Source organism: Parus major, chromosome 2 (assembly GCF_001522545.3).
Source record: "Parus major isolate Abel chromosome 2, Parus_major1.1, whole genome shotgun sequence".
Classification (NCBI taxonomy): domain Eukaryota; kingdom Metazoa; phylum Chordata; class Aves; order Passeriformes; family Paridae; genus Parus; species Parus major.
In genome coordinates this window covers 76,917,705-76,941,707 of record NC_031769.1, presented here as the reverse complement: position 1 = coordinate 76,941,707, position 24,003 = coordinate 76,917,705, and the positions used below count along the sequence as shown (strand labels likewise).

General features: G+C 41.6%; 1 protein-coding gene across 1 annotated transcript in view; it reads right to left on the bottom strand.

The window, feature by feature from the left end:
• The window catches only part of MYO10 (myosin X), a 159,225-nt gene that overhangs the window by 124,342 nt on the left and 10,880 nt on the right, over nt 1–24,003 (bottom strand). Inside the window, exon 2 of the mRNA XM_015619332.3 lies at nt 1,137–1,235. Coding sequence (XP_015474818.1) covers nt 1,137–1,235 — 99 coding nt within the window. The remainder of the gene's footprint in view (nt 1–1,136; nt 1,236–24,003) is intronic.

The following is a 24,003-nucleotide window of genomic DNA, read 5'->3' as shown; positions in this document are numbered from 1 at the left end:
GTGCTATAAGACCCCCCTGGGGCCTTCTCCATGCCTCAAGTTTCTCAGCCTGACCTGGTAAGAAAGGCATTTCATCCCTTGATCATTTCTATGGCCTTCTTTCATGGTTCCAACAGGTTAATGACCTTTCTGTGCTGGGGGTCTCAAAGCTGGATACAGCACTCCAGGTAAGGTCTCACAAGAGTGAAGGAGAGGGGCAGAATTCCCTCCCTTGACCTACTGGCAATGCTGCTTTTGATACAACCCAAGATACAGCTGGTTTCCTAGGCTGTCCACACACTGCCAGCTCATGTCCAGCTTTTCATCCACCAGCACCCTGAAATCCCTCTTGGCAGGGCTGTTCTCTATCGGTCTGTATGGATACCAGAGGATGCCCCAACCCAAGCCAAACTTGTACTTGACCTCATAGAACTTCATGAAGTATATGCATGTGCCCACTTCTCAAGCTTATCCAGGTCCCTCTGGATGGCATTCCATCCTTCAGGCTTGTCAGCTGCAGCACTCAGCTTGGTGTCATCTGCAAACATGCTGAGGCTGTGCTCTATCCCACTGCCAGTGCCACTGATGAAGGCATTAAACAGTTCTGGTCCCAGTCCAGAACCCCAAGGGACATCCTTGTCACCAATTCAGTTCTTGATCACCACTGTCTGGATGCAGCCATCCAAACAATTCCTCATCCACCAAAGAGTTCATCCATCCAATTCATATCTCTCCAATTTAGGGGGAAGGATGTTGTGGGGTTCTGTGTCAAAGGCTTTAGAGAACTCCAGACAGATGACATGCACAGCTCTTCCCTTCCTCACTGATCCATCATTTTCATCCCACAGTGCCAGCACAGCAGCAATTTAATCACGAGTACATTACATTTTGCCCATCAAAAGCCACTCCGCAATTCTGTCTGATTCCTTTCCTGCCTGGAGAAAGGCATGTAAAGAAAGCAAGGGTTCCCTGCCTCTGAAAGACATACTTTTATTTTTCTGGTCATGTGCCAACCCCAGCTTTCTGTTACTTTAGGGGAAGGTTGGACCAGATGACCACTGTGGGCTCTTCCAACCTGACCCATTCTGTGATTCTGTGAAAGCTTATTTTCTACTGAGTTGTGAAAAAGACAAAATATAGAGCAACAATGCCCATACCTGACCATAATCTGTCCTGAATACGACAACTCCTTCTGCACAGGAATGAACAGTGCTGGGATAATGCTGATTATTTTCTCGCAGCCAGACCCGAGACCCCTGCAATAAAAAAAACCAGAGTTACGGTTGGCATAACAGAAAAACTGAAAAAAGAATTCTACTCACTATTTTTCTCTGGAAATATTTATCAAGGAATAGGAGAGAAAGAGAAAGCAAAACCCAAATAAGCAAGCAAAAGAAAAGAAAATATTTTTTTAGCAAGTATTTGTTGGTATCTGCTCAATCAGTAAACACAAGAGAAATACACTAAAGTGCCTTATTTTTTTATTTTTTTTTTTACAATTTCCTAAATGCCGGCAATAGCAGCTGGAGCCAATCCTCTAAGTCATGTGCCTCATGCTAGCACACATAAAATTACAGAACAGTGCTTGAATTTACACACAGTTTAGAAGATCTACCCCAAAGCCAGCTGGCTCCCTACCTGTTTATTTTCAACCTCAGTCAGACACTCCCAGCACTTCTATCTTTCACCTTTTTTCTAAACTACTTCCCTTTATATGGTTCTCCTCTCTTGGCTGCACAACAATGCAGAGGATTAAAAGAAAAAAAAAAAAGACCAACTAGTAGCAAGTAAGGTTACAAAGAACTGGTATTTGCCACGGAGGCATAGGAGACACCTAAGTCAGCCTAGTAGAGCAGGTAGTACCTGGCCAGTAGATGCAGCATTAAGGAAACAGAAATATCTAGCACTCAGAACAAGGGAGAAGGACCACAAGCCATCCCATAAGTGATAGCCACTTGAGTTGCTCCTGCACAGGAGCAGACTTTTGTATGAAAACACTGAGCACCAGCGACCCACGGCCTGACTTCCAACCCAAACTATACTCCCATTCTCTTCAAACATCTGGCTCCATATCAGGGCAACAGTATTTTAGTGGCTTTCAGAGAACAGAGATTTTTTTTCACCAGAACAATCAAATACCCTCCTAAAGAAAAAATAAAGGAGTGGTAGAAAAGTGCTGGAATATACCCTAACAATCATAAGGTCTGGGTGTACATTAACAGAAAAAAAACAATTAAAATAATTTTGCATGGTAGCATCCAAAGGCTATCCTTGCCTGAATTTTGACACAGAGAAACCAGACATAGAGTCTTTCTATGGTTGAAGGGGTGCAGTCCTGATTAATAATCAAGACAAATACAGATTTTTATTCTGTTGCCTATTTAAGGTGAGTAGCCCATGAGCTTATCATGGACTTTGGCCACATTACAAGTTACATGTGCTTTTAGATAATGTTGAATAAACATTATTCTTCTTTCTATGATGTGACAATATCAGCATTGAGACAAAATAGTACTCATGGAGAATTAAAAAACTCTTGCTGTTTGGTTTCTGTAAATGGTAAGAGTTCACCTGGATGCTGAGGACAAGGTAAGAGAATTACCTTTTTTATTTTGCCACTGCATCTTTTCACAACCTGCTTTCTATTTTCAATGCCACAAATGCCTGTGGAGCATTTGCCCTTTTACTTCCAAAACCTGGAGACAGATAGTTTCTAGGTATACAGCAATTCTCAAGCAGTTCAAATGCAAGGTTTATCAACTCAAAAGTGCAGGGTTAGGGCAGACAAAGCAGAAAGGAGAGCGCCAGTACCTGAAGTGGGCAGCAGGGAGCAGGGGACTGGGAAACAATGGGGAGATGGCTCCCCAGAAGTGGTGAAAGCAATAGATCAGAATTTTGAACATGAAATTCAAAATCCAGTAACAGCAGCTGGAACACTTCCACCCACTCTCCTGGGTCTACATCAGACTCTGGTCATCAGAAAACCCAGGGCACTGCTCTGTTTTTATTCACTTGAACACCACAAATATCCCCATGCTGACTGTTCCACGGGTAGGTACCTCCCACCCTGCACTTCCCAGAGGAGGGCAGGCTGATGTGAGGACATTGCTCTTGGGCTTCCTCTGCTACCTCCACACCAGAGCCAGCAAACAGAAATATCCTGTGTCCCTCAGGTATAGACACAGGAGTGATGACAACTTTGAAAGCTACATATTTCATATGAAGGAATATCTACCAGAACTACCATGTAGAGACAAAGGGTTAATGGAGGTGCTGCTATCAGCTCACTGTCCCCAAGAGTGCCCAAGTGTGAAAACCTGAGGCTTGCACCTTCCCATCAAGCCCTGTGGGGCTGGGTGATGCAGAGCCCACTTAGTTCACTGTGGAATGGGTCTAAAGCACATGGGAGACGATGTGATTGATGATGCACCCATGCTGCACCATGACATACAATGAAGGCAAGGTGAGGTGAGCTGAGCTTTGCCTGGGATTTCTGCATGTCCTCGGCCACCTCACTATATTCCTGCATCACAGAAGGCTGAAATAGACCTCTGGAGAGCCTCCAGCCCAGGGGCTCAGTACAGCTCACATAGAGCTCTCTGTCACTCCCACAGTAGCAAGTGTTTCCTGATGTTCAGTGTGAGACTCCTATGTTTCAGCCTATGCCCACTGCCTCTGAAACTGTCACTGAACATCACCAAGAAGAGCCTGGCTCCCTCCTCTTTTATCTTCCCTCCAGGTATTTAAATATACTGGTGAAATTCCCCCCGAGCCTTATCCAGGCTTAAGAATTCTAGCTCTCTCAGCTTGTAGTCCTAGGAGAGAGACCCTTCATGATCTTTCTGGTCCTTTGTTAGACCCTATCCAGTGTATACATGTCTCTCCTGCACTGGGGAGCGCACAATTGGACACAGCACTCACAGCTCACCAGCACTGACCAGAGGGGTAGGATCACCTCCATCAACTTGCAGGCAACACTTTACTAACACGTTCAACAGTAATGTCTATAGAAACCTCACAAGATGAGATACTCCTGACATAACACTGGCCACCAGAAGAAAGAATCCTCAGCTCATTAAACCATCCCACTCAATCAGATAACCACTGTTCCACATTTGAGTATTTTACTGTTTTTAATGGGATTATTATGGCATAAAATGAAAGGACTATAAGGTTGTCCAGGTCCCAGAAATCTTTATTTTACTGGTCTTTTCTGCCTTGACCTAGTAACCCCACAGGAGCAAGGCACAACAAAGTTTCCTGTCACAATCAGGCTCTGGAGACCTGATGGCTTGAGGGGCAGATGCATATACGCACTACTGTCAACACAAGCAGCAAAGAGAATTTGGTTCCAGCATACCCCCACGCCCCAGGAAATACTTTTGCCTGCCTGCTGCCAGGCACTAAAGGTCTGTCCTGGTCAGGCTCCACCATCTCCTTCTATGTGAGCTCAATCCACCTAAATGCATACATAAAGAGCAAAAAAAAACCTATCTGCCAAAATGCAGTCAAGTTCTTCAAGTGTTTCAGGACAACCAAACCCCTGTTATTCCACTGCTTTATTATTTGCCATCATCTCAAAAGCTCAAGTAACGTGAAGTTTATGCTTTTAAGAGCAATAAGAAGCTTGTAAACACAAACTGCAACAAAATTTGCCAAAACCTCAGCATTCAAAATAGCCTCTCAGAAGGAGGAGAATGTTTTCCATCTTGAAATTAAATAATTAATACTGCAAAGTTTTTTTTTCTGGCTATGGAGGGGAAAAAAAGGGGCCTGCACAGAAGCCTTCACTTGGTTGGGCTGGTGCTATAATAAGCCTTTTAAAGCAGGGAAAGGGGTTGATTTAAACAAATGTACATTGTTAGGGGTCAATAGCTGCTATTCAATGGAGGCTGGAACAATGCAGCTCACAAAGCCAAAGGCATCTGGAATGCAAATACAACACGCTCCCTGGCAAGGTAGCTCTACAATGAAGTGTCTGTCCATGGGCCTTCTCCCCTGGGTGGGGGAAAACCAAGAAGGTCTTGGAAAGAGATACCTTGTAAACTAAGCAAGCTACAGACATTGATGCAGCTGGCATCCCTCTGCAGTGCATTAGCCATGCATTGGTGACAAAATCTTCACCAGTGCTTAATTTATGGACAAGACTTGGCATAGAGGACACACCTGAGGAAGGACTGCACAATCCTCTCAATGCACATCACGGCTACAATGGCACCAACCTCTTTCACAGGGAGAAGCCTGGTGTCTTGGGTTACTCCAGAGCTCCCTGACAGCCTTCTGTGGTAAGAGGGCAAAGAAAGACATGGAGCACTAACTACAGCCCGGTGCTTTTTATTTCCATGAAGTAAGGTTGTAAAAATACTTGGAATAGCGTTTGTAGAAGAACAGCCGTATGCCATCATTTCCGTAGCAAACAAAGTTCTCTGGACTGCAAAACTGAAAGGAAATAGCTTTGCAAATCTCACAGCTGCACAACCACCTGGAGAAGTCCTGAGTCCTTCCACCTCAAAGATTTTGGTGCTGAAAATACAAAAACTACTTCTTGTCTTCCTCAGTATTCTGTTCTTGGAGATGACAAAAACCCATTTCTTTTTTACATTCCATTGGATACATATGCTGAAAATCACAAAATTAATGAAGCACTTTATCTCAATTAAGTAAAATGGTGGAGCATTCACTGCAAAACTCTAATTACAAGTTAGATTTTATATGCATCAATGCTGTATGATGAATAAAATAACTGCACATTAATTACATTTTATATATATATCATATATATGTCTATATATAGAATATCCGATAATGTATAACAACTGTGTTGTCATCTCAGTCAAAATACTACTCTGTCACACCTTATAATGTGAAATCCAGCCAATGTATCAATGCAGTTGATTCAAAACAGTTAAAACTGTTTTAAATTAAGAGCTATGACTGTAGGTTATGCTGCATCTGCATTCAAAAAACACGTCACTATTGAGGCTTGGCAAAGTGAAAGGAACAATAGTCAATATGCATTTAGAGAACCTTTTCTTTATGTAGTAGTAGCTTGGCTCCACATACAAAGAGTGAGAGACAGGAAGAGATGTTATAAACTAGGTCAAGCAGGACCCAGCTTTTTAATGCAAAAGATAACCAAAACCATATTTATCTTCATTCTTTCTCTTTCCTAAGTCACAAACTGATGACAGTTAAGGGGGAGCCATAAAAACAGAGAAGTCATTAAGAAAAAGACCACAACTTTGCTAATTTCATATTAATAGTCAGTTCTTGTTCTGAAAACTCACCCTTCCCTATTGGCTTTGGCTACTGAAAACAGTTAAATAAAGGTACCCAAAAGCATATTAAGTGCCTGGCCAGATTACTCAGTGGAAAGTTCACTGGAAGCTGAATATCCCTCACTGACTTCAATTCACATATGAACCATTCAGCCTCTTGAACAGAAAACCAGACCTGTTCTTCCATATTTAACTCCAGGGAAACAATCAGTAATGACCATTTGTCTGATGTATTGCTCTTTAATTCAGAATGTTGGTCTCCTTTCCACTGCCTGGCTTTCCTAGTGCTGCTTTCCATCAACAAAAGGTTTCCAGAAGAGCTGGTCATCATTGGTGGCTGAATGTGGGAACCACTGTAAACGTCTGCGCTTACTACTTTCACATGATGTATAAAAGAGAAATAAATGAACACTCCAGAAATTGCTCCAAGACAGTGCCACCAACAGGCTCCATTTCTTGACAGACAGGCTTCCCCTCTCTGCCAACAGTCAGGAGTCAGCAGTGTTTATTCTGGGATGATAGGGTGGAAAGGGATGGGCAGAGTTACAGAGAAGGACTAGTTGAACCTTGTACATAGTGAAAGAAAGCACAACTTTGTAAGTTTATTTGAAAATGCAAACTCAACTTCATGAATTGATTATCTATGTAAATCAAGGCATAAATTTAATCCAGCTTAATGGGTAAAATTACTTTTCAAACCCTTACAGTAGTACTCACAGTTTCTTCAGCAAACACTTGGTTAAGATATTAACACCTTCCTCTCAACAAATTTAGTTCTGTCTCTTAAACAATACCATTTTCTTTCCTGTTTTAAAGCAGAACAAAGCCACGAAGAAGTTTCCATGGGATATAAGACCAGTTCAGGGGGAGTTAGTTTCCTGCAGAGCAAAATGTCCTTGAAAATAAGATGTTTCTGTCGTCTGTCAATCCCCCACATCAGATCAAAGCACCAGCTCTCCTGCTCCTGAGGTCTGCGCAACAGCTGCTGATTAACCTTGAACAGGCTCCATCTCCTGTTTCAGTAACTGGAGATAGCACAGAGGTAGTGATGGTATACTCCTTTAAAAACATGAAACTGGATTAAAACATATATTATTACTGACTTGAAAGGGAACCAGAATAAATTTGCACCTTCCTCAGCCCTTTGAAGGCACCAACACTTCTTATAAGACCACTGCTTCATATAAGATAGTATGTTCCACATAAACTTTAAAAAAACCCAACAAGTAACAGCACAAGAATTTTTATCTTCCAATTTTGCCCAACACAAACAGCACACAGACAATACTGCCAATATATGCAGGCGGGACAAGCATGTTCCTCCTCATCTTCTGCTGTTGAGAGTGAAGACACTCATCACTACTAGACCTCATTCAAAAGCCAAAAGGCAATTCCATCAAAAAGCAATTGCACTTCTCTGCTAGAGCTTCTGAAGATGTGGTTGTCAGCTCTCATGGACAACAGATATCCGCATGACTAGGAAGCAGCAGCTTTATCACACACTCAAAATCAAACCCAGCAAGAAGATACCATCAAGTCTTTTTGGAAGAGTTACTGGTATTGGTACAGTCTGAGTTATGACTTTCATGAGAGATTTCAGCAAACCTGTTTTGACAAGTTTTGCAAAATACCTTTTTTCACTTTCAGGACTGCCTAACCCATACCTCAGCATCATGGCTGCAAAAACATGACAGTGCAGGAGCCATTACCAATTGTGGTCAAGTTAGGCAGACAACAGCTTGTGCTCATGCCTGCAAATGTAAGGTAAAGAAATAACAGTTTCTCTGCAGTCGAGACGATGGCACTTCTAATTAATTCTGAAATTAAAAATCATTGCTCCAAGTACTACTTGGCAACTGACCACAAACAAAACTGGAAAAATGAAGACGGGAAACACAGCAACTTTTATCTATCTACTGGATCTACAGTTTCAAGTCCCACTTTAAATCATCGAGTATCACAGACTTGCCTGACTTATTTCACTGCCTCCACCACTCTCACCTTAGTTTGGAAGGAAGAGGCAGGATTTTAATCTGTTGAAACTCAGTAAGGAAGATAAGTAATTCCAAAAGAAAACACATGGTTGAGGAGAAGGAAGAGGAGATAGCTACTGATGACAACAGTGAGATGTAGGGAGCACATAGGGAAAAGAGCTTGGGGCCACTGTACATCTTTCCTGCAGGGTCTACATCGGAGCAGGGGGTAGCAATGGCCAGGCAAATGACAGACATTCTGGTGTATTCATGGTCATCTTAAAATAGCACGTAATTCTCTCCCCTTACTTGAGTTCTTGAAGAGGAATATACAATATACTCAAATCCTCCCTTAAAATTTATCCTGAGAATCAAACAAGCCCTAACTGCATCCACATAATTCAATAGGAGTTGCAGTTCTGTCTTTGATGACAGCACAGTTTTGTCAAGCACTCATATTTTTTCAGAAACTCATTTTTTAATTAATTGCAGTCATGACCACAAATGTGAAAACACATGAGCAAAACAACAGCAGTAAGAAAACCCTAACAACGAAGCCAAACACAAAAACTCCAACAGGTGTTTTAAGGAACACAGAACCAAGGAAGGCCAGTGTGCAGGAAAGCACCATGGAAAGAGAGACCCACTAAGAATCGCTCACCAAAGCCTACAGCAATGCAGCCAGCAGGAGTTGTCCCAGCATGACTGCCCAAACAAGACAATTTCAATCACCACTAGCTTTGCTTACATACTTTTCACCACATCATCTAAGTCAGGTCTTACACTGCTGTGCAGCTCTACCAGTAACTCAGGGAAAAGGAGAACAGCCTGCCAAAATGCCTGGGCTCAGTCCTCAGTCCAAAAGCTGCCAGCTTGGCAATGTTTTCCTTATGCCACATGACATATAAACACACATCAAGTGGGGAGAGGGATTTTTAAACCCACATGTGTGAGAAGTCATACTGGCACTCTCTTGTCATTGCCTGCTTAAGCTGCCCTCATGGGACTGGGGTATCAAAGACCAATGAGGAAAAGCAATAGTAGAAATTTCTTCACTACCCTCTTTGTTGGAGCTCAGCCTCACTGCTTTGCTTTTCTTCAGGAACTTTGCCCTTAAAAACTTAAAAGTCATCTGCCGCAGGTCTCAGAATCACTTTTCACAAGTTTTGCAAAACACCCAAGCAATTTTTTCACCTTTCTCTTGCCCCTCCTGTCTGGACACAAAGCAAAGACCAGGCAAGACAACTCACGAGCAGCAGCCATAGGGCATGGGAGAGACCAACCATTCCAAATCAAGGTTTAGTTTGAGACTGAACTTGAGAGATGTTTCTCATTGACTGTCTGCAATGCCCAAGGAAAGTCATGTTCCCAAAATGTGAACTTCTGCTTGCAAATGTACACATTCAGTCTCATTTCAAAGCATTTTGTTGAGGAGGAACATCTTAATTGAGTACTTCAAAGCTGATTAAGTGGAAAAAGACATTAATTTTGGCACATTTGGTCTGGAGAGAAGCATTTACCATTTTCTTTCATGAGACATTAGACTTTTCATTAGACTAGTCAAGCACTGTTCAGTTCTTAAGGTTGTTCTCTATGTACCTGGATATGGAAATTTTTGAAGACAATTCAGTACAAAACAACTATGTAGTACTAGTTTTCTACAGAAGCTAGTTGTGCTACACAAGCATGGATATGCCTTGTCTAGAGGGGCATTATAACAATTCAGCCTGATTTGAATTCACAAAGCAGATGACATTTCTGATCAATATACATCTTCTACCTTTGAATAGTCTTTGTCAGCTATCTGATTTTATTCTGGTAATATTAGTCAAAGCCTTCTTGAATCAAGAAGCATCACTGATACAATGCCAGTGTTGCACCTAAAAGCAAGCAGGAGGAATTGCATTTAGCAAGGCAGGGACTATTCCTGCCTTCTAAGAAGCTCAGCATTGCTTTTTTCCTTTATTTCCCTGCCAAAGAAGCAGGCAATTCCAGGAAAGCATAACTTTACTCAAGTGGGATTCTGGTGTGAGAAAACTAATCCATATTAAGCACTAGACTGTGCAAGGTAACAACCATATTTAAAAATTTTTCCCAAGAATAATTCTACAGCTTTCACTTTTCAATTTACTGGCACTGAAATACAAAAGGTTCCACTTTAGTTTTATATTCCATATTGTCAGTTTTCACGACCCTTTTACAGGTCTGAAAACATTAGAAGTATTTTTTGTATTTTGTTTATGCCTCCCTAAGTCAAAAATATCAGTTTACACATGAACAATTTTTGTGCGTTGAAGTAGGGATGAGCAGTATTTCCAGACTTAATTGTTACAAAAAACAGCTATAAGATCAGAGACATAAGACAAAAACAAACTGACCCACCCAGATCACATTCTTTGTAATTAGTTTGGGGTATTTTTCCCTATCTGTTCTTCCAAGCTCCATATTTGCTTGAAATAAAAACTCAGGATTTTGTAGAGGCACAGGTCACACTTTAGTGCCATAAGACTTAGCAAGACTCTATTCCAAGACTAAGGAAGTAAGTGTGAAAAGGAGTGAGAAAATAGAATAATGCACTACAGTTCTTTCATTGTTTTACAAATCGAAATGCTGATTATTGAAAATAGAAGAATTTTAGATGTCTTTTGCTCAGTTGTATTGAACCCCTCACATTGAATTTACAATTGATGATTCAGTATGCTTCATTTCAATTGACAGCTTTGCTTTAATGATTGCTACGTACCTCTCATGCCACAGGGACACAAATACTAGAAGTATGTATTTTACACTGAATTATTTCTTTACTTGGCTAGTTCATGCTTCAGTTTGGGTGTGGTTTTTTTTGTGGTTTTTTTTTTGGTGGGGTTTTTTGTGTGTATTTTTGTTTGGTTTGGTTTGTGTTTTGGGGGGTTTGGGGTGGGGGGGGGCAGTTTTTTCTTTGATTTCTTTTTCCTTAAATCAAATTTTGGCAAGCTGTATGGGGTTTGCCCTACAAACACCAGAAGTCTTTGCTAACTTTACCTACCTATGATGTCCTTTCGATATCCATAGGACCCTGCATATAGGTAAACTTCTATAGAATAAGGATACAGATGAAAAACAGTTGGTAAATTAGGATGTGCTGTTGCACCTGTGCAGTAGTCTTTTCAACTAGCATTTCAGCCTTGCCTTTCTGAAGCCCATCTGACCAGTCTGACCCCTTGCTGAGGAACAAATTCCAGCTACCCTTTGACCACAAGCAGTCAAAAATTTTGGGCTGCTGAGAGCTTATCATTTGGAGCTCAGGTCCTCCATTCCCACAAGCCACAGTGACTCACTGAACAGCTTCTACCAGCAGCCCCTGTTCCTTCCTGTTTATATGCTCTGCTAAAACTCAGGGGCAATATCCTGGATTTGGGACAAGCACCTCTTCACAACACCAGAAGGGGACACTTGGGCAGCCCAGCAGCCTACCCCACACACGTGTGGTCCCTCAGGGTGGGCACAAGGCAGTGCACCATAGCTCAAAGGCAGGAATGGGAGCCCAGGGAATCCTGCTGTGGATTAAACACATCATGTCTACACCCAGCCAGAAAAACATGGACTTCTGGCCTGCAGCAAGTGGGTAGCAGCAGCATCGAGGAGCATTTGGGAAGTTTGGGCAGACGTTATCAAGCCTTGGGCAGATGTTATCAGGCTTGCAGGATCATACAGAACGGCTCCAACATAGATTATGAAACCACTTGAGATGGTGGGGAACCACTACTACATTTCAACATCCTTAAAAATTAAATAAATAAAAATACTAAAAATCCAGGTGGTAAGGAGGAGGGTAATCATACTCCTCTATGTCTGAAGCCCACCTGTGCTGCCTGGCTTCTAGAAGCAGGTTTGGACAAGAGGATCACACCTCTTACAGAGCATAGATGTCCCAGCAAATGGCAGGCAACACAGTGTCCTTCCATGATCTCCCTGCTTCCCTTTTGCAATTCAGATGAATGCTGAATGAGCCGACAGTGCCACTAAAGTCCTAAGTTGGAAGGCTAATGTTAGCAACTTCCCACACTAATTTGTACACTGCAAACCACAATAATCACTGAGCAACTCCAAATTGCCTGTCTGGAGATCACCTGATGAAAACACAACCAATTAAGCAAAACGTAATGGCACACTTTATCATTAGAGGGCAGAGCACTGGCTTACTCCCATGCTCCCGAGGCAGAAAGGCTGGCAAACACAACGGATGCTTACAGGGAGAATCAGGGATGCAGTGCATTGCTGTGCTTGCTGAGCACTGCCTGAGCTCAGCCTGGCTCCTCACACAGAACATGCCTGACCAGCCTCACTGTGGGAAAGGTTCTGTAACTCAGAAGGACATGTGCTCTTTTTATGGTGCTTAATATCTGATGCCTTTTGTCCTCTGATTTTCTGAAGCTCACTGCCTCCCATGCAGCAATGAAATGCACATCTTAAAAAACAATAGCAAGCAGGCAACAGTACCTTAATTAAATCCCAGAAGTGTATGAAAGCATTCATAACACACTAACTAATGGGTACTGTACTTCTACACAGAAAAGATTCTTTGCTGGAGAGTTATGGGAGCTTCAGTCAACAGAATAGAACTAACTACCTACATAAAAGAGTAATCTGGTCTGTTTTTATAAGAGAGGGAGTGGTGGGAAAAGAGTTGAAGGGTGATCATCAGTTTTACTCCCCAGCACGCCTGTGAAGAGACAGAGGGGAAAAGAAAAAATAATTCCACTTTCCATTTATTCTAGAATTAATTCACATTTCCAGGTTCTGAAATAAAGGATAGTAAGAGTAATGTCTGAAATTATTGCACCTGTATACAGTCCTGAGGAGTGTCTTTTCTTCCATTTGCCTATATCATCTTTTTTTTTTTTTTTTTTTGTCCTACAGACCCTGATAAATATTTTGGGGTGCCTGGGAGGAAACACTCCCTGAGATTTGGTGGACACTTCTCTTGGGCCGGAGCAGACAGGAGAATTGCTAGCTCTTCCCATTCCCTCCTCTCCAATGATTGCCTTCTTCTCTTTCTTTTCAGATCAGGAACTCAGAAAAGATCCCCAACAAATTTTAGAACTCAGCCACAAACAAAGATGTAAAACACTTATGATTTGATCACCGCTGTCATTCAATGTTTTTCAATTTTCTCTTGAAATATGAAGAAAATGTGTCAAACCACAAAGGATAGAAGCTTATAATCTAAGTAACTCATCATTCAATTCAAAATTCATAGTTCATATATAATTTATAAACAGGATCTAACCTACCAACCATAAAACAAACACAAAGGTGTCAGTAAACATTAAACAGCTTATTATAAGTTACTTCTCAAACCTGTGATCATATGTTTCTAAAGAAAACTAAATTGCAACAGGCAGTTGAAAACACCTAATTCACTTTGCCAACACCCAGGACAAGAAAAATTAGGTGGCAATAGAGGAAGAGAAATTTAATCCCAGCCTGGTCTCTTTTTCAGCTGTTGCACAGTATGAGCAGAAGACTGTCAATCAGGGCTAACTAACCTCTACTTTCCCAGAGGCAATGTGACACCAAAGCAGCTGCACAGGTGGCATTTCACACCACTGTAATACAGGCAGAAGGCACAACTTAGTATAGAAGAGAGTTTGGGATCAATATTGAAGGAAGATACAGCAGTAAAGTTTATATCGTGGGTAAAGTTAGAAATCCATTAAGTTCAGCTTACTGCATGCACTTTGAACACTTGTGCATTTTATCAACTTTAAACTTCTCTCAGAAACAAGGTGATGCTTTGCAATGGTCCCCACTGCAAAGCCTGGTCACTGCTGATGAATACCAATGGTATGCAGCACTTGCAAGGTAAAAAGGCAGCCTGAAACACTGCATTCATTATATTCAGCTGCCCAAGGTCACAACCCTCTGAAAAGCAATCTCCTGCTTTTTGCTTATTCCACTTCTCCCTGATCAGATACGTTTCCTCGCAGTAATGCTACCCTTTTTAGGGTATCTGTTTAGATTCTTTTGCACTTGTGCAACTATAAAATGAAACATCTACAGGGCAAGTCAGCGGAGTCATTATGGCAAGTCATTATTTCTTTTACTGGCATTTTTCCTGCATATTACGTTAAAAAAAATTACTCCTTTGAAGTTCATTCACTACTGAACTGTCAGAAGGGAACACCTTTAGAAGGAAACACAGAAACAGAGTATGTGTCTTATATGAGCAAACCTTCTCTCCTTCTGTCACAGAAACTTGTACATCATAAGCTGGACAGAACCCTGTAATTGCATATTGTTCCATCCCAGATCTCTAGACAAACCCCCAAGGCAGTCAGACAAAGCAGCTCACAGGTTCCTTGGATGTGCAGTGACACACCTTTCCTCATGGCTTCCAGCACCTTTCCAAAGAAGCTTAAAATCTGCACTCCACCTTTCAACAGAAAGGTGTGTCACGTTTCCTCATTTGCAGGCACACCTAGAGACTTGACCAATTCCCATTCTGCATCCTTCTTTCCATGACAAGGACAGACATCTACTGTATGACTCTGGTATTCAAATTTTTTTTTTTTTCTTTCTTCAATGTATGTTTACACGAGCTGGTAATTGTCAAAAGGAAAAATTACTACCTCAACCTAGTACTTAAGCAGGACCAGGAAAAGCAAAAGCACAGAGAAGTTGCCTCTGTAATTTTTTTTTGCACACATGCATGTTTTACTGTACAACAGGTTGTTGAAGATTTAATCCAAAACTAAACCACAAAGCAATTAGAAGAGCTTAACCAAACATAAGCGATTTAAAGCTTTTACCCCCTGACAAAATAGGCATTTAACTCAGAGATAACCAGGAGTAAGGAAATATATCTGGGTTCAGACTCTCTTCTAGTTTACTACGTCCAGTGTGCAAGAGCATTATTAAACCAGGGCTGAAGAGCTACGTGCATGTCAGCAGGCAAAGGACCTCCAAATGATTTTGACCATACACTGTACATACATACATACTTACATACATACTGTAATCTTCCAGAGAAGCACCATTCATATATCAAGGTGGGAGCCCCTTGCACCGCTTCCCATTAGCCAAGGGGTTTAGCTCAAGCAAGTAGTGAAGCATTGCTGCATGAGAAAGGCAGAATTTTTTTCCCCCCATTTCTCCAGGATCAGGTCTGATATAATCTAAATATAATATAAATAAATAATAATATAATATAAAGATCATACTCTTTACTAAACGATGTGACCTACTTGGGTCAAGATCCCAAACTCAGCCAGGGAGGAGATCCCGTTTCCTTCACACAAACACCTGCCAGCTGTGACTGACAGTCACGTTTTCCCCAGCCTGGAAGAGTCCGCAAGTGCCAGCTGTGGAGAGCTGTGCTTCCCCATACTAGAAAAATTGAAGTGAGACCAGAGGAAGGACTGGCAAGAACACAGCTGCTTTGAGACAGAGAGATATGGGACAAAGGAAGGCCACGAAGATGACTGGAGGTATGGAGCATCTCTGTCTCCTACGAAGACAGAGACTTGGAGTTGTTTAGGCTAGAGAAGAGAAGGCTCCAGGAAGACCTTTTTATGGTCTTCCAGTACCTCAAGTGGGCCTACAAGAAAGCTGGAGAAAGACTTTTTGAAACAGCATGTAGTGTAAACACAAGGAGGAATGGCTTTAAACTGAGAGAGGGCATGTTTACATTAAATATAAGGAAAAAATTCTTTACTGTGAGGTTGCCCAGAGAACCTGGAAGTGTTCGAAGTACAGCCTGGATGGGACTTCAAGCAACCTGGTCTAGTGGAAGGTGTCCCTGCTCAGGGAAAGGGAGGGCACAAGCAGAGGAGGGTTGGAACTAAATGTTTTTTAAGGTCCATTCCAACCTAGACAATTCTATGACACTATGATATTCAAAACTGAAAATCAGCAGACTTTTAGGCTGGTGAAAGTAATGAAAGGACAGAAGAGATGTAGGGACTGTGACACATTATTCTCATATGAAGCAGAAGTATCTTTGTGATGAGATCAGCATGTACCAACAGGCAGGGGGATCAAGCTGCTAGCAAGAGCTAGCAAGACCATAGCCAAGAGCAAGCTCCTATTTCCATTCTACACATCTTGTCTTCAAGAAGTAGTCATGTTTCAGTACACATCATCCAATACCTCACACTACCCACAGACTAACATAAAATTACCGAATCATTTAGGTTGGGAAAGATGTCTAAGATCATTGATCACTCAAACACATCTCATATGTGTCTCGTCTACACATATTTTAAGTACCTCCAGGTATGGCGATTCCATCACTTCCCTTGGCATCCTGATCCAAAGCTTGACAACACTCTTGGCAAAAAAATTTTTGCTCATATCCAATTTAGACAGTCCCTGGTGCAACAATTCTTGTCTCACCATTTGTTACTTGTGCGGAGAGACAACCCCACCCAGCTACCACCTCCTTACAGGTATTTGTAGAGAGACACTGCTGTTAACAGATAGACAACACACGCAGATCATAGAGCAACTTTAAGTGTGACAAAAGCATAGTTTTCTCCTACAAGGTAGCTGTTCCAGTAGATTTACACATCCCTGCTCTGCATCTCCCAGCTTCCTCCCTCACCCTGCCACCCAAAAGGTATGCTGGAAGCTATGAGTCAACACACTGGACAGCAGGTTCTCACAAACAACCCTCATTGACCCTAAAACCCAGGGAACCATGACTTTTCCCTTCAGTTACCTCTGAAAGTGTCTACTCAGCAGCATGAATGCTTACATGGAAATTCATTTTACTTTGCAATGAATTACATCAACCAACTCCTCTGTAAATGTCAGCCCAGACAATTCTATAAACATCTACTCCCCACAGAGTGGTGCAGTTCCCCAGTCTGTCAGACCTGGGAGGGCTTTGCAAGCCTTCCATAACAAGGATGATGCTTTAAATTGTCTATAAAGAAGATGACTGCACAAGAACTTCAAGTCAAACCATCAGTATGCCTACATTAAAAAGCAAATGCAGCACTCAAAATGCAGCATTACTGATTCTTCCCTTCCCAGAGAGGTGCTTATTCTTAAATAAAAAAAAAAAATTGAAAAACAAAACAAAACAGAAAACCCCACAAACAAACAAACCCAAAGCCCTAAAAGCAGAAGTAAACAAAAAACAAAGCAAATGGGCTTCATAGCAGGCCTGCAGAAGCTCAAACTAGGAATTTTCCATGGCTGCTTCACACAGTGCTATAAAAACACATTTAATTGTATGTGCTTATAATCAGATTTTTATGGTACAAAAGAATGCAAGTATAAACAAATATAAATGCCTTCCTCTGCCTATACCCAGCCAGTATCTTTTACTACTTTTCATGCTAATAATAAAGTCACTCCTTATATCACTGTGTTGTCAATAAAAAAATAAAAAATAAAAAACGCCAATCACAAAACAAAAAAAACCCAACCAAACAAAAAAAAAAAACCCAAAAAACCAACAGCTATTAGTTCTGTTTGGGTGGTAGTTTTTGTCTTGTTTTGTTGGGATTTTTTAAGAACACTTAGGTAAAATAAAATGACCTAAAGACAAACTTGCCCACAAATGCTGAAGCGTGGAATTGTGCAAAGAGAAGCATTTTTGGCTAATTAGTGTAGAACAGAAGAGGATTCAGGAAAACCTCCTTAGTCAGAAAGAGCACGTGCTTGATTTCAGCTGATATGAATGTGACACAAACCGAAGAATGAATGATTGCTTCTTCAGCCCAGACCTCCTCTGGGAAAAACGCTCCAACTTGATCACCCAGAGGGGTACTCATCCCCACTGAATTACTTTCAGAAATGTAATTTCAAGAAAAAGTGAATGTTTTCAAGCATGTTACTAATTATTCATACTGCTTTAGCCAAAATTATCTTTTTACTCTTCAAAAAAACAAATACAGCAGTCTGCTGTCACTAATCTCAGTGGCAAAACAACTGAGAAGCATCTTGCTCGTGATTACCAAAACACCCAGCCTCACAAGACTGTTTTGCTCAAGCTGGTCACTCTTCAGCACTCCTGAGCTCTAGGAAGAAGGAAACATGAAAAGCTGCTTAGGCTTTACTCCAAATAGATGTTGCAGTAGCAATGCATTCTTACACTGCCACCTCTGTATTAGCTTCCTGCAAGCTTTTACTTGGCTGGTCAAAAAGACTTGGCTTTAAAAATAACCAATTTTCTTTTCAAAGAAGTCATAAATCATCATCTCAAAGTGGAGCAATAACTTTCTGCTTACCGCACATTCTACCTCTAATCCACCATGCAGCATATGAAATACTTCATTCTGCAGGCAGGAACAGAGATTTCCTCACCTCTAAGGAAATTAATTCTGAGTCTTCAGAGCTCCATACCATTTTCATGTGTGCAGTGGAAAATATTGCAAGCCGCAGGGACAATGTGCTTGCTGCTTCTCCTCCGAGCAAGTTACCCAGAACTTGGCCCCATGCTTAGCACAGGCAGCAGATCTGGTTTTATTTGCATGGGTGCAAACTCCCAGGGAGGGCAAGAGCCTTATTTATACACTACACCTCACCACCCAGGGAAAGGGAAAAACATATTAGAAAGGGAAAACACTGTGGTAACTGGACAACCATGACAAAAGCAGAGCGAAGCTTTTGTTGAGGGCTGCAGCACTTTGGCACGTGCAGCAACGCAGTTTAAATCATTCAAATCCCATGACATGACAAATCCCCCCATTTCCTGTGAGCCACTCTTCCTGCAATTTCACTGTTGTTCCAAGTACCAACTTGTCTTTATTTTGAAGAAATTACTATAATTTCATCATAATTCTAGCTGCTTACTCGTAAGATGAGCACAGCTCAATTCTGGCAGTGTGTTTATCACTGAACATAGATCTTTTGAAGAGAGCACTAACAAGACATTGTTTTGGTCATGTTTTCAGCTCCCTTTCATCTTCAGAGAGAAACGAGAGTATTTTTTCTGAGTACCTTCAGAACTTCTGTGTATATTTTCAGATACACACATGGTTTCATGATGTTATAGAGGTTAAATCCATACCTCATGTTCACATAAGGAAGATCCCATTTGTACAGAACTACAGAATGAATCTACGCCCATAGCTACTATGAACAGACACTTGCTCTATTTTTATTCCTCCAGATGACATTAAGACCCACCTCAAACATATCCAACTTCCAAAGGTAGTACACAATTTCAGTCAACTTGCAAGAAGCTTGTTAGGGGTTTTTTAGCCTAGTATGCTGTATAAGTCTTTCCCTCAGATAAAACTGTATCCATTCATTTTATGTTGAAAAATTATTTATGGACATGTTTACAGAAATAAATGGTGTGAATCATGCCATGGTTCTTCTCTTGCAAAATGAAAAGCTTCCAGCAGAAATTTTCCCCAGCAAGTTGATTCTTGAATACTCAAGACTGAGCATGGGCTGGTGATGGATCACCCCGAGTGCACACACACACATCCACACCCGCTGTTCCTGAGGCAGCTGCATGAGTAACACGGGCTGTGATGTGCCACAGGTGTGGAGCACTGCTTGCCCTGTAAAATACAGTTACTGCTTTGCACAATGATGTATAATGTCACATGCAGCTTCTTCCTGCTCATTTAGAGGACAGAGCAATGTGCAATTCTTCTTTAAGTCTGTTTCCTACACCACCAGCTTGGGACTTTTTGCTCCTAACAGCAGCTCTCACGATACCATCTGGTGCCTCAAAGACAAAGGCTAATGTGTAATTACCCCTATCCAGCCCTGAGGCAATTCTGTTGCATTGGCAGGGGTAGGAAGAACTTGGCACCTGGCTCCTTTACTCTCAACTTCATACACTGCTCTCCTTCCTTTCCGATAATTTAAAGGAACCATCATTGATCTTCGCCTACTGTGTGCCAATATAGCAGCAGTCTTTCAAATACAGTAGTCTCTTAAGGACAGTTTCCTAAAAACCAAAACAAATCTCCTGTGGATCTTGTGGGTCAGTTTTGAACATCTTCCCTACAGAAGGCACCAATACATGCCATGCCCTGTATAGGTAAGGAGACAACTTGGTGGCTTCATTAAAATAAATTAAGTAGAAATAAAAAATGGATTTCTGTCTTTCCAAGGACATGCAATAAAAGCAGCTCTACAGTCAATGTACAAATCAATGTAACAATGATTCTGAGATGGGTTAAAAAGCAGTGGTAAGTTAGAGAAGTAATCTGCTAACAAAGCCACATCTGTGTGAAGAGCACAGAGACATGATTGTGGCAGAGGCTTCCCTGCCCTTGTCCCTGACAGGATGGACACGGCTGCAGAGGCCACACCAGGCTGTGCCTCCCGCTGCTGCCCACCTGGGAGCTACAGCAGCAATGCAGAGGGGCCCTGCAGTGTGCACTGCAGTGACAGCAGATTTGCAGAAGCTGTGCTCGCACCATGGTCACTGCTACTTCAGTATAACTTGTACCAAGATCAGCAGTAGTTACCTCCTGGATTTTAATCATTTTTTTCCTGGTTACTGTTAAGTGGATTTTTGGGAATTTCCTGAGTCCCAATAGATGCAGTGTTCACAGTCACAGACTGGTTTATGCTGGAAGGGACCTTTAAAGATCATCTAGTTCAACCTTCCCTGTCACACTTAGGGACATGTTTCCCCACAGCAGGCTTGGATGGTGACATATAAGAAGCCAAGCTGACTTGCACTCCGCTAGAAATGAAAAGTAGGAGGTATTTCAGAAAATGCTTAATTTTAAACATATTATAACTCTGATGTTACTCAGGTGGAACTGTGTCCAATATTCATCCTGGGATTACCATGTCTTTATTTATTTTAAGTAGAGAAACCTCAGGAGCTAAATTTCCATGGAAAAAGTTACACAACCTGGTACAACACAGGTCAAGGCGCCAAATTTTAGAAACCCAAGCCTCAACACTAACTCCCACTGCTTGTTTTGGGTTTATTCTATAGACATGATCACATAGCTTAGCTATAGATCACCAAAACCCTAAAACTCATCTGTGCCTCTAAACCTACCCACCAACAAGCCTTTGCTTATCCAGCACTTTCCTGCTCCTGCCCAGTCAGAAACCACTGTTGCAGCCACTTGTTTGGGAACTGCCAACATCTGCTGATAAGAGAAGCAAAACTCACTGCCTGGGAACAGTTTGCTCACCTGCATCCCCCCTGGCTCAGAAGAGACCTTTATAACAGCCCCATCAGCCTTGCAAGAGCTGCTGGGCAAAATGCACACAGGGAGCTGGGAGTCACAACAATTAGAACGCTCAGTGCTAAGCTATGGACTCAGGATAAGCCCAAGAGCACTGCATCTTTATTATTACTTTCCAAAGAAGCCCAACAAATGTAACATGTCCACAAACACACTTGGCATTAAAGGGGAAAGAGAACATGACATGTGTCACTGCTCAGTCAGCAAGGCAGAAGAAATCTAGCTCTGAAGATGAACGTTCTAGTTCTGCACCACTAAGTCAAAGAGAGGTTAATTATTACTCAGCTAGTCAGGCAAACCCCAGAACCCGTCACTTAATTGGGCAAAAACACAGCTAAGCATAGAAGGGACTTGCTTCTTAAACAAAGACTTTTAAACTGAAAGTGTAATTTGTGGTTTCAGCACTGTACACAGTGCAATAAAGGCACAGAAAGACCCAGACTGTACTTGGTGCCCTTCTAAATAAGGTTAATCCCAACACCTGGAGCCTAGGAAAACCAGCCCTCTGTCTGAAGTGGTTCCCAAACCCAGCAGGGAGCCCCTGGAGTCTTCAAGACAATGCCAGGGTCCCCAGGGCAGTCTCAGTGCATTGCTACTTCAGGCTGATTTCTTGCATCCTCCTCACTTGCTGGTGTCTCCAAGAAAATCAGTCTGCTCCTTCATGAGGTTGCAAACCATGTTTTATTTTTCAAGAGACAAGGCAAATTTACCCATGGCTACACATTAGCTACTCCCTACATCATTTCCATATTGCTCACATGATCACAGAGATGGGTTAAAAACAAAATTCAGTTTTATCAGAACTGTAGATGTACCAACTGAACAGACACTGCCCTGCAGGGAACAAAACTTATTAGAAGTGAAATGATTCATAAATACATGTATTTATTTCATACTGGGGCCAAACAGCTTTTTTCACTTATCCAAGTACACTTGAAAAGCTCCCTTTGAGCAGAAAACAGCCCAGGTGGAGCTATTTTTAAAGCCATCTAAAAGATGGCAGGGCATGACATACCTTACTTTTTACCACACAGTAAAGATGAAAAACTGGAACAACTTCTCTCTTTTATCTGTCTGAGGGCCTAAATGAGTAACTTTATTTATAGCCACTAATGGCTACTATTTCAGACCTTATTTTTTCTCCTCAACAAACCACCTTTCCATCAGGGAATTTAAGCTTTCAGCAATTCAGACATTTATGTTATTCTTGCTCAGTATGGCTTTTGAGCTGTGAACAAGCTTCCCAGGTCACTGGGAAAAAAAACCAAACAAACACCATTTTTTTTTTTACTGCTTCAGTTAATTCCAACTACAAAGGTCAGAAAGAGGGAAAAGATACACAAACTAATCAAATTTTTTTGCTTCTAAATAACCTTGAAGCAATTCTTTGCCATACATTTCCTCCTGTGCAGTCACAGCAGCTGTGCAAATAATTTACTTAAATTTAAGAAATGGAAAAAAATACATGCAATATACAATAATCATAGGTAACAGCATTACCAAGAAACAACAGGTTAACAGAAGGCACAAATATCCTGTTTAGATTCTCTTCCCCCACGCCTTTCCTCTTAATTAGTACACAGGGAAAGGAAGGAACAGCACAGCATCGTGGCTGGAGTACAATAAAATATCAGCAAGGTAAATAAATATACACACCCACAAAGGAACCAGCACCTCATACCTTTGAGCTTACTTGACACAACCTTTTCTTTTTCAAAGCACACACAAGGAGTATCCTTACTTGCCGGTGGTCTCAGACTCTTCCACAAGTGAAGATGTAAAGAGCAAACATCGCAATGGTCTCAGGTACAGACTATCTCCAGCAGCCTCAGCAGCAAAGCACTTGCCAAGTGATAGAGAACTCTTGTAATTTTTCCCTTTTCTAACATTTACAAAGATCTGATAAAAATCCAGTTCTTTCCTGAAAAACAAGCAGTAATACCACAATGGGACTTCTGGAGAGAAAGAGACACTTGCTGACTATTAGTTCCACTGGCAGTGTGTCTGGAACAAAATGAGTGGAAAAGATGATCACACAGAAACAAAAAGTAGGAACTTCAGCATCAATAAAACTGCAAAGAGAAGATGTTATTACAATATTTTTTGCCACCCATGAAGGACTACTAACAAATGCCAAAGTACTATTTTTTGCAACATATGTTACAGCAACTTTCTTTAGGAAAAAAAACACAGATTTCTCCAATATGCCTATACCAAACTATCTAGAAGCACATCATTCATTCCCCAATATAACTGAAAAAAAAATATATTAAAAAAGACTACTATAAAATGCAAGGCTTTCCAAAAGTTTGGCATTATAATGGAAGGAGCTGTTGACTCCCTCACAGGAAGAGAGGCCCTGCAGAGAGACCTAGACAAATCAGAAGGCAGGGCTGGGCAATCACCAACCATATGAAGTTCAACAAGGGATAGCGGTGGGTTCTGCACCTGGGATGGGGCAGCCCTGAATGTATGTGCAGACTGGGGAATGAGATGCTGGAGAGCAGCACTGTAGCAAGAGACCTGGGGGCCTTGGTTGATGGAAAGCTGGATATGAGCCAGCAGTGCCCTGGCAGCCAGGAGGGACAACCTTGTCCTGGGGGGCAT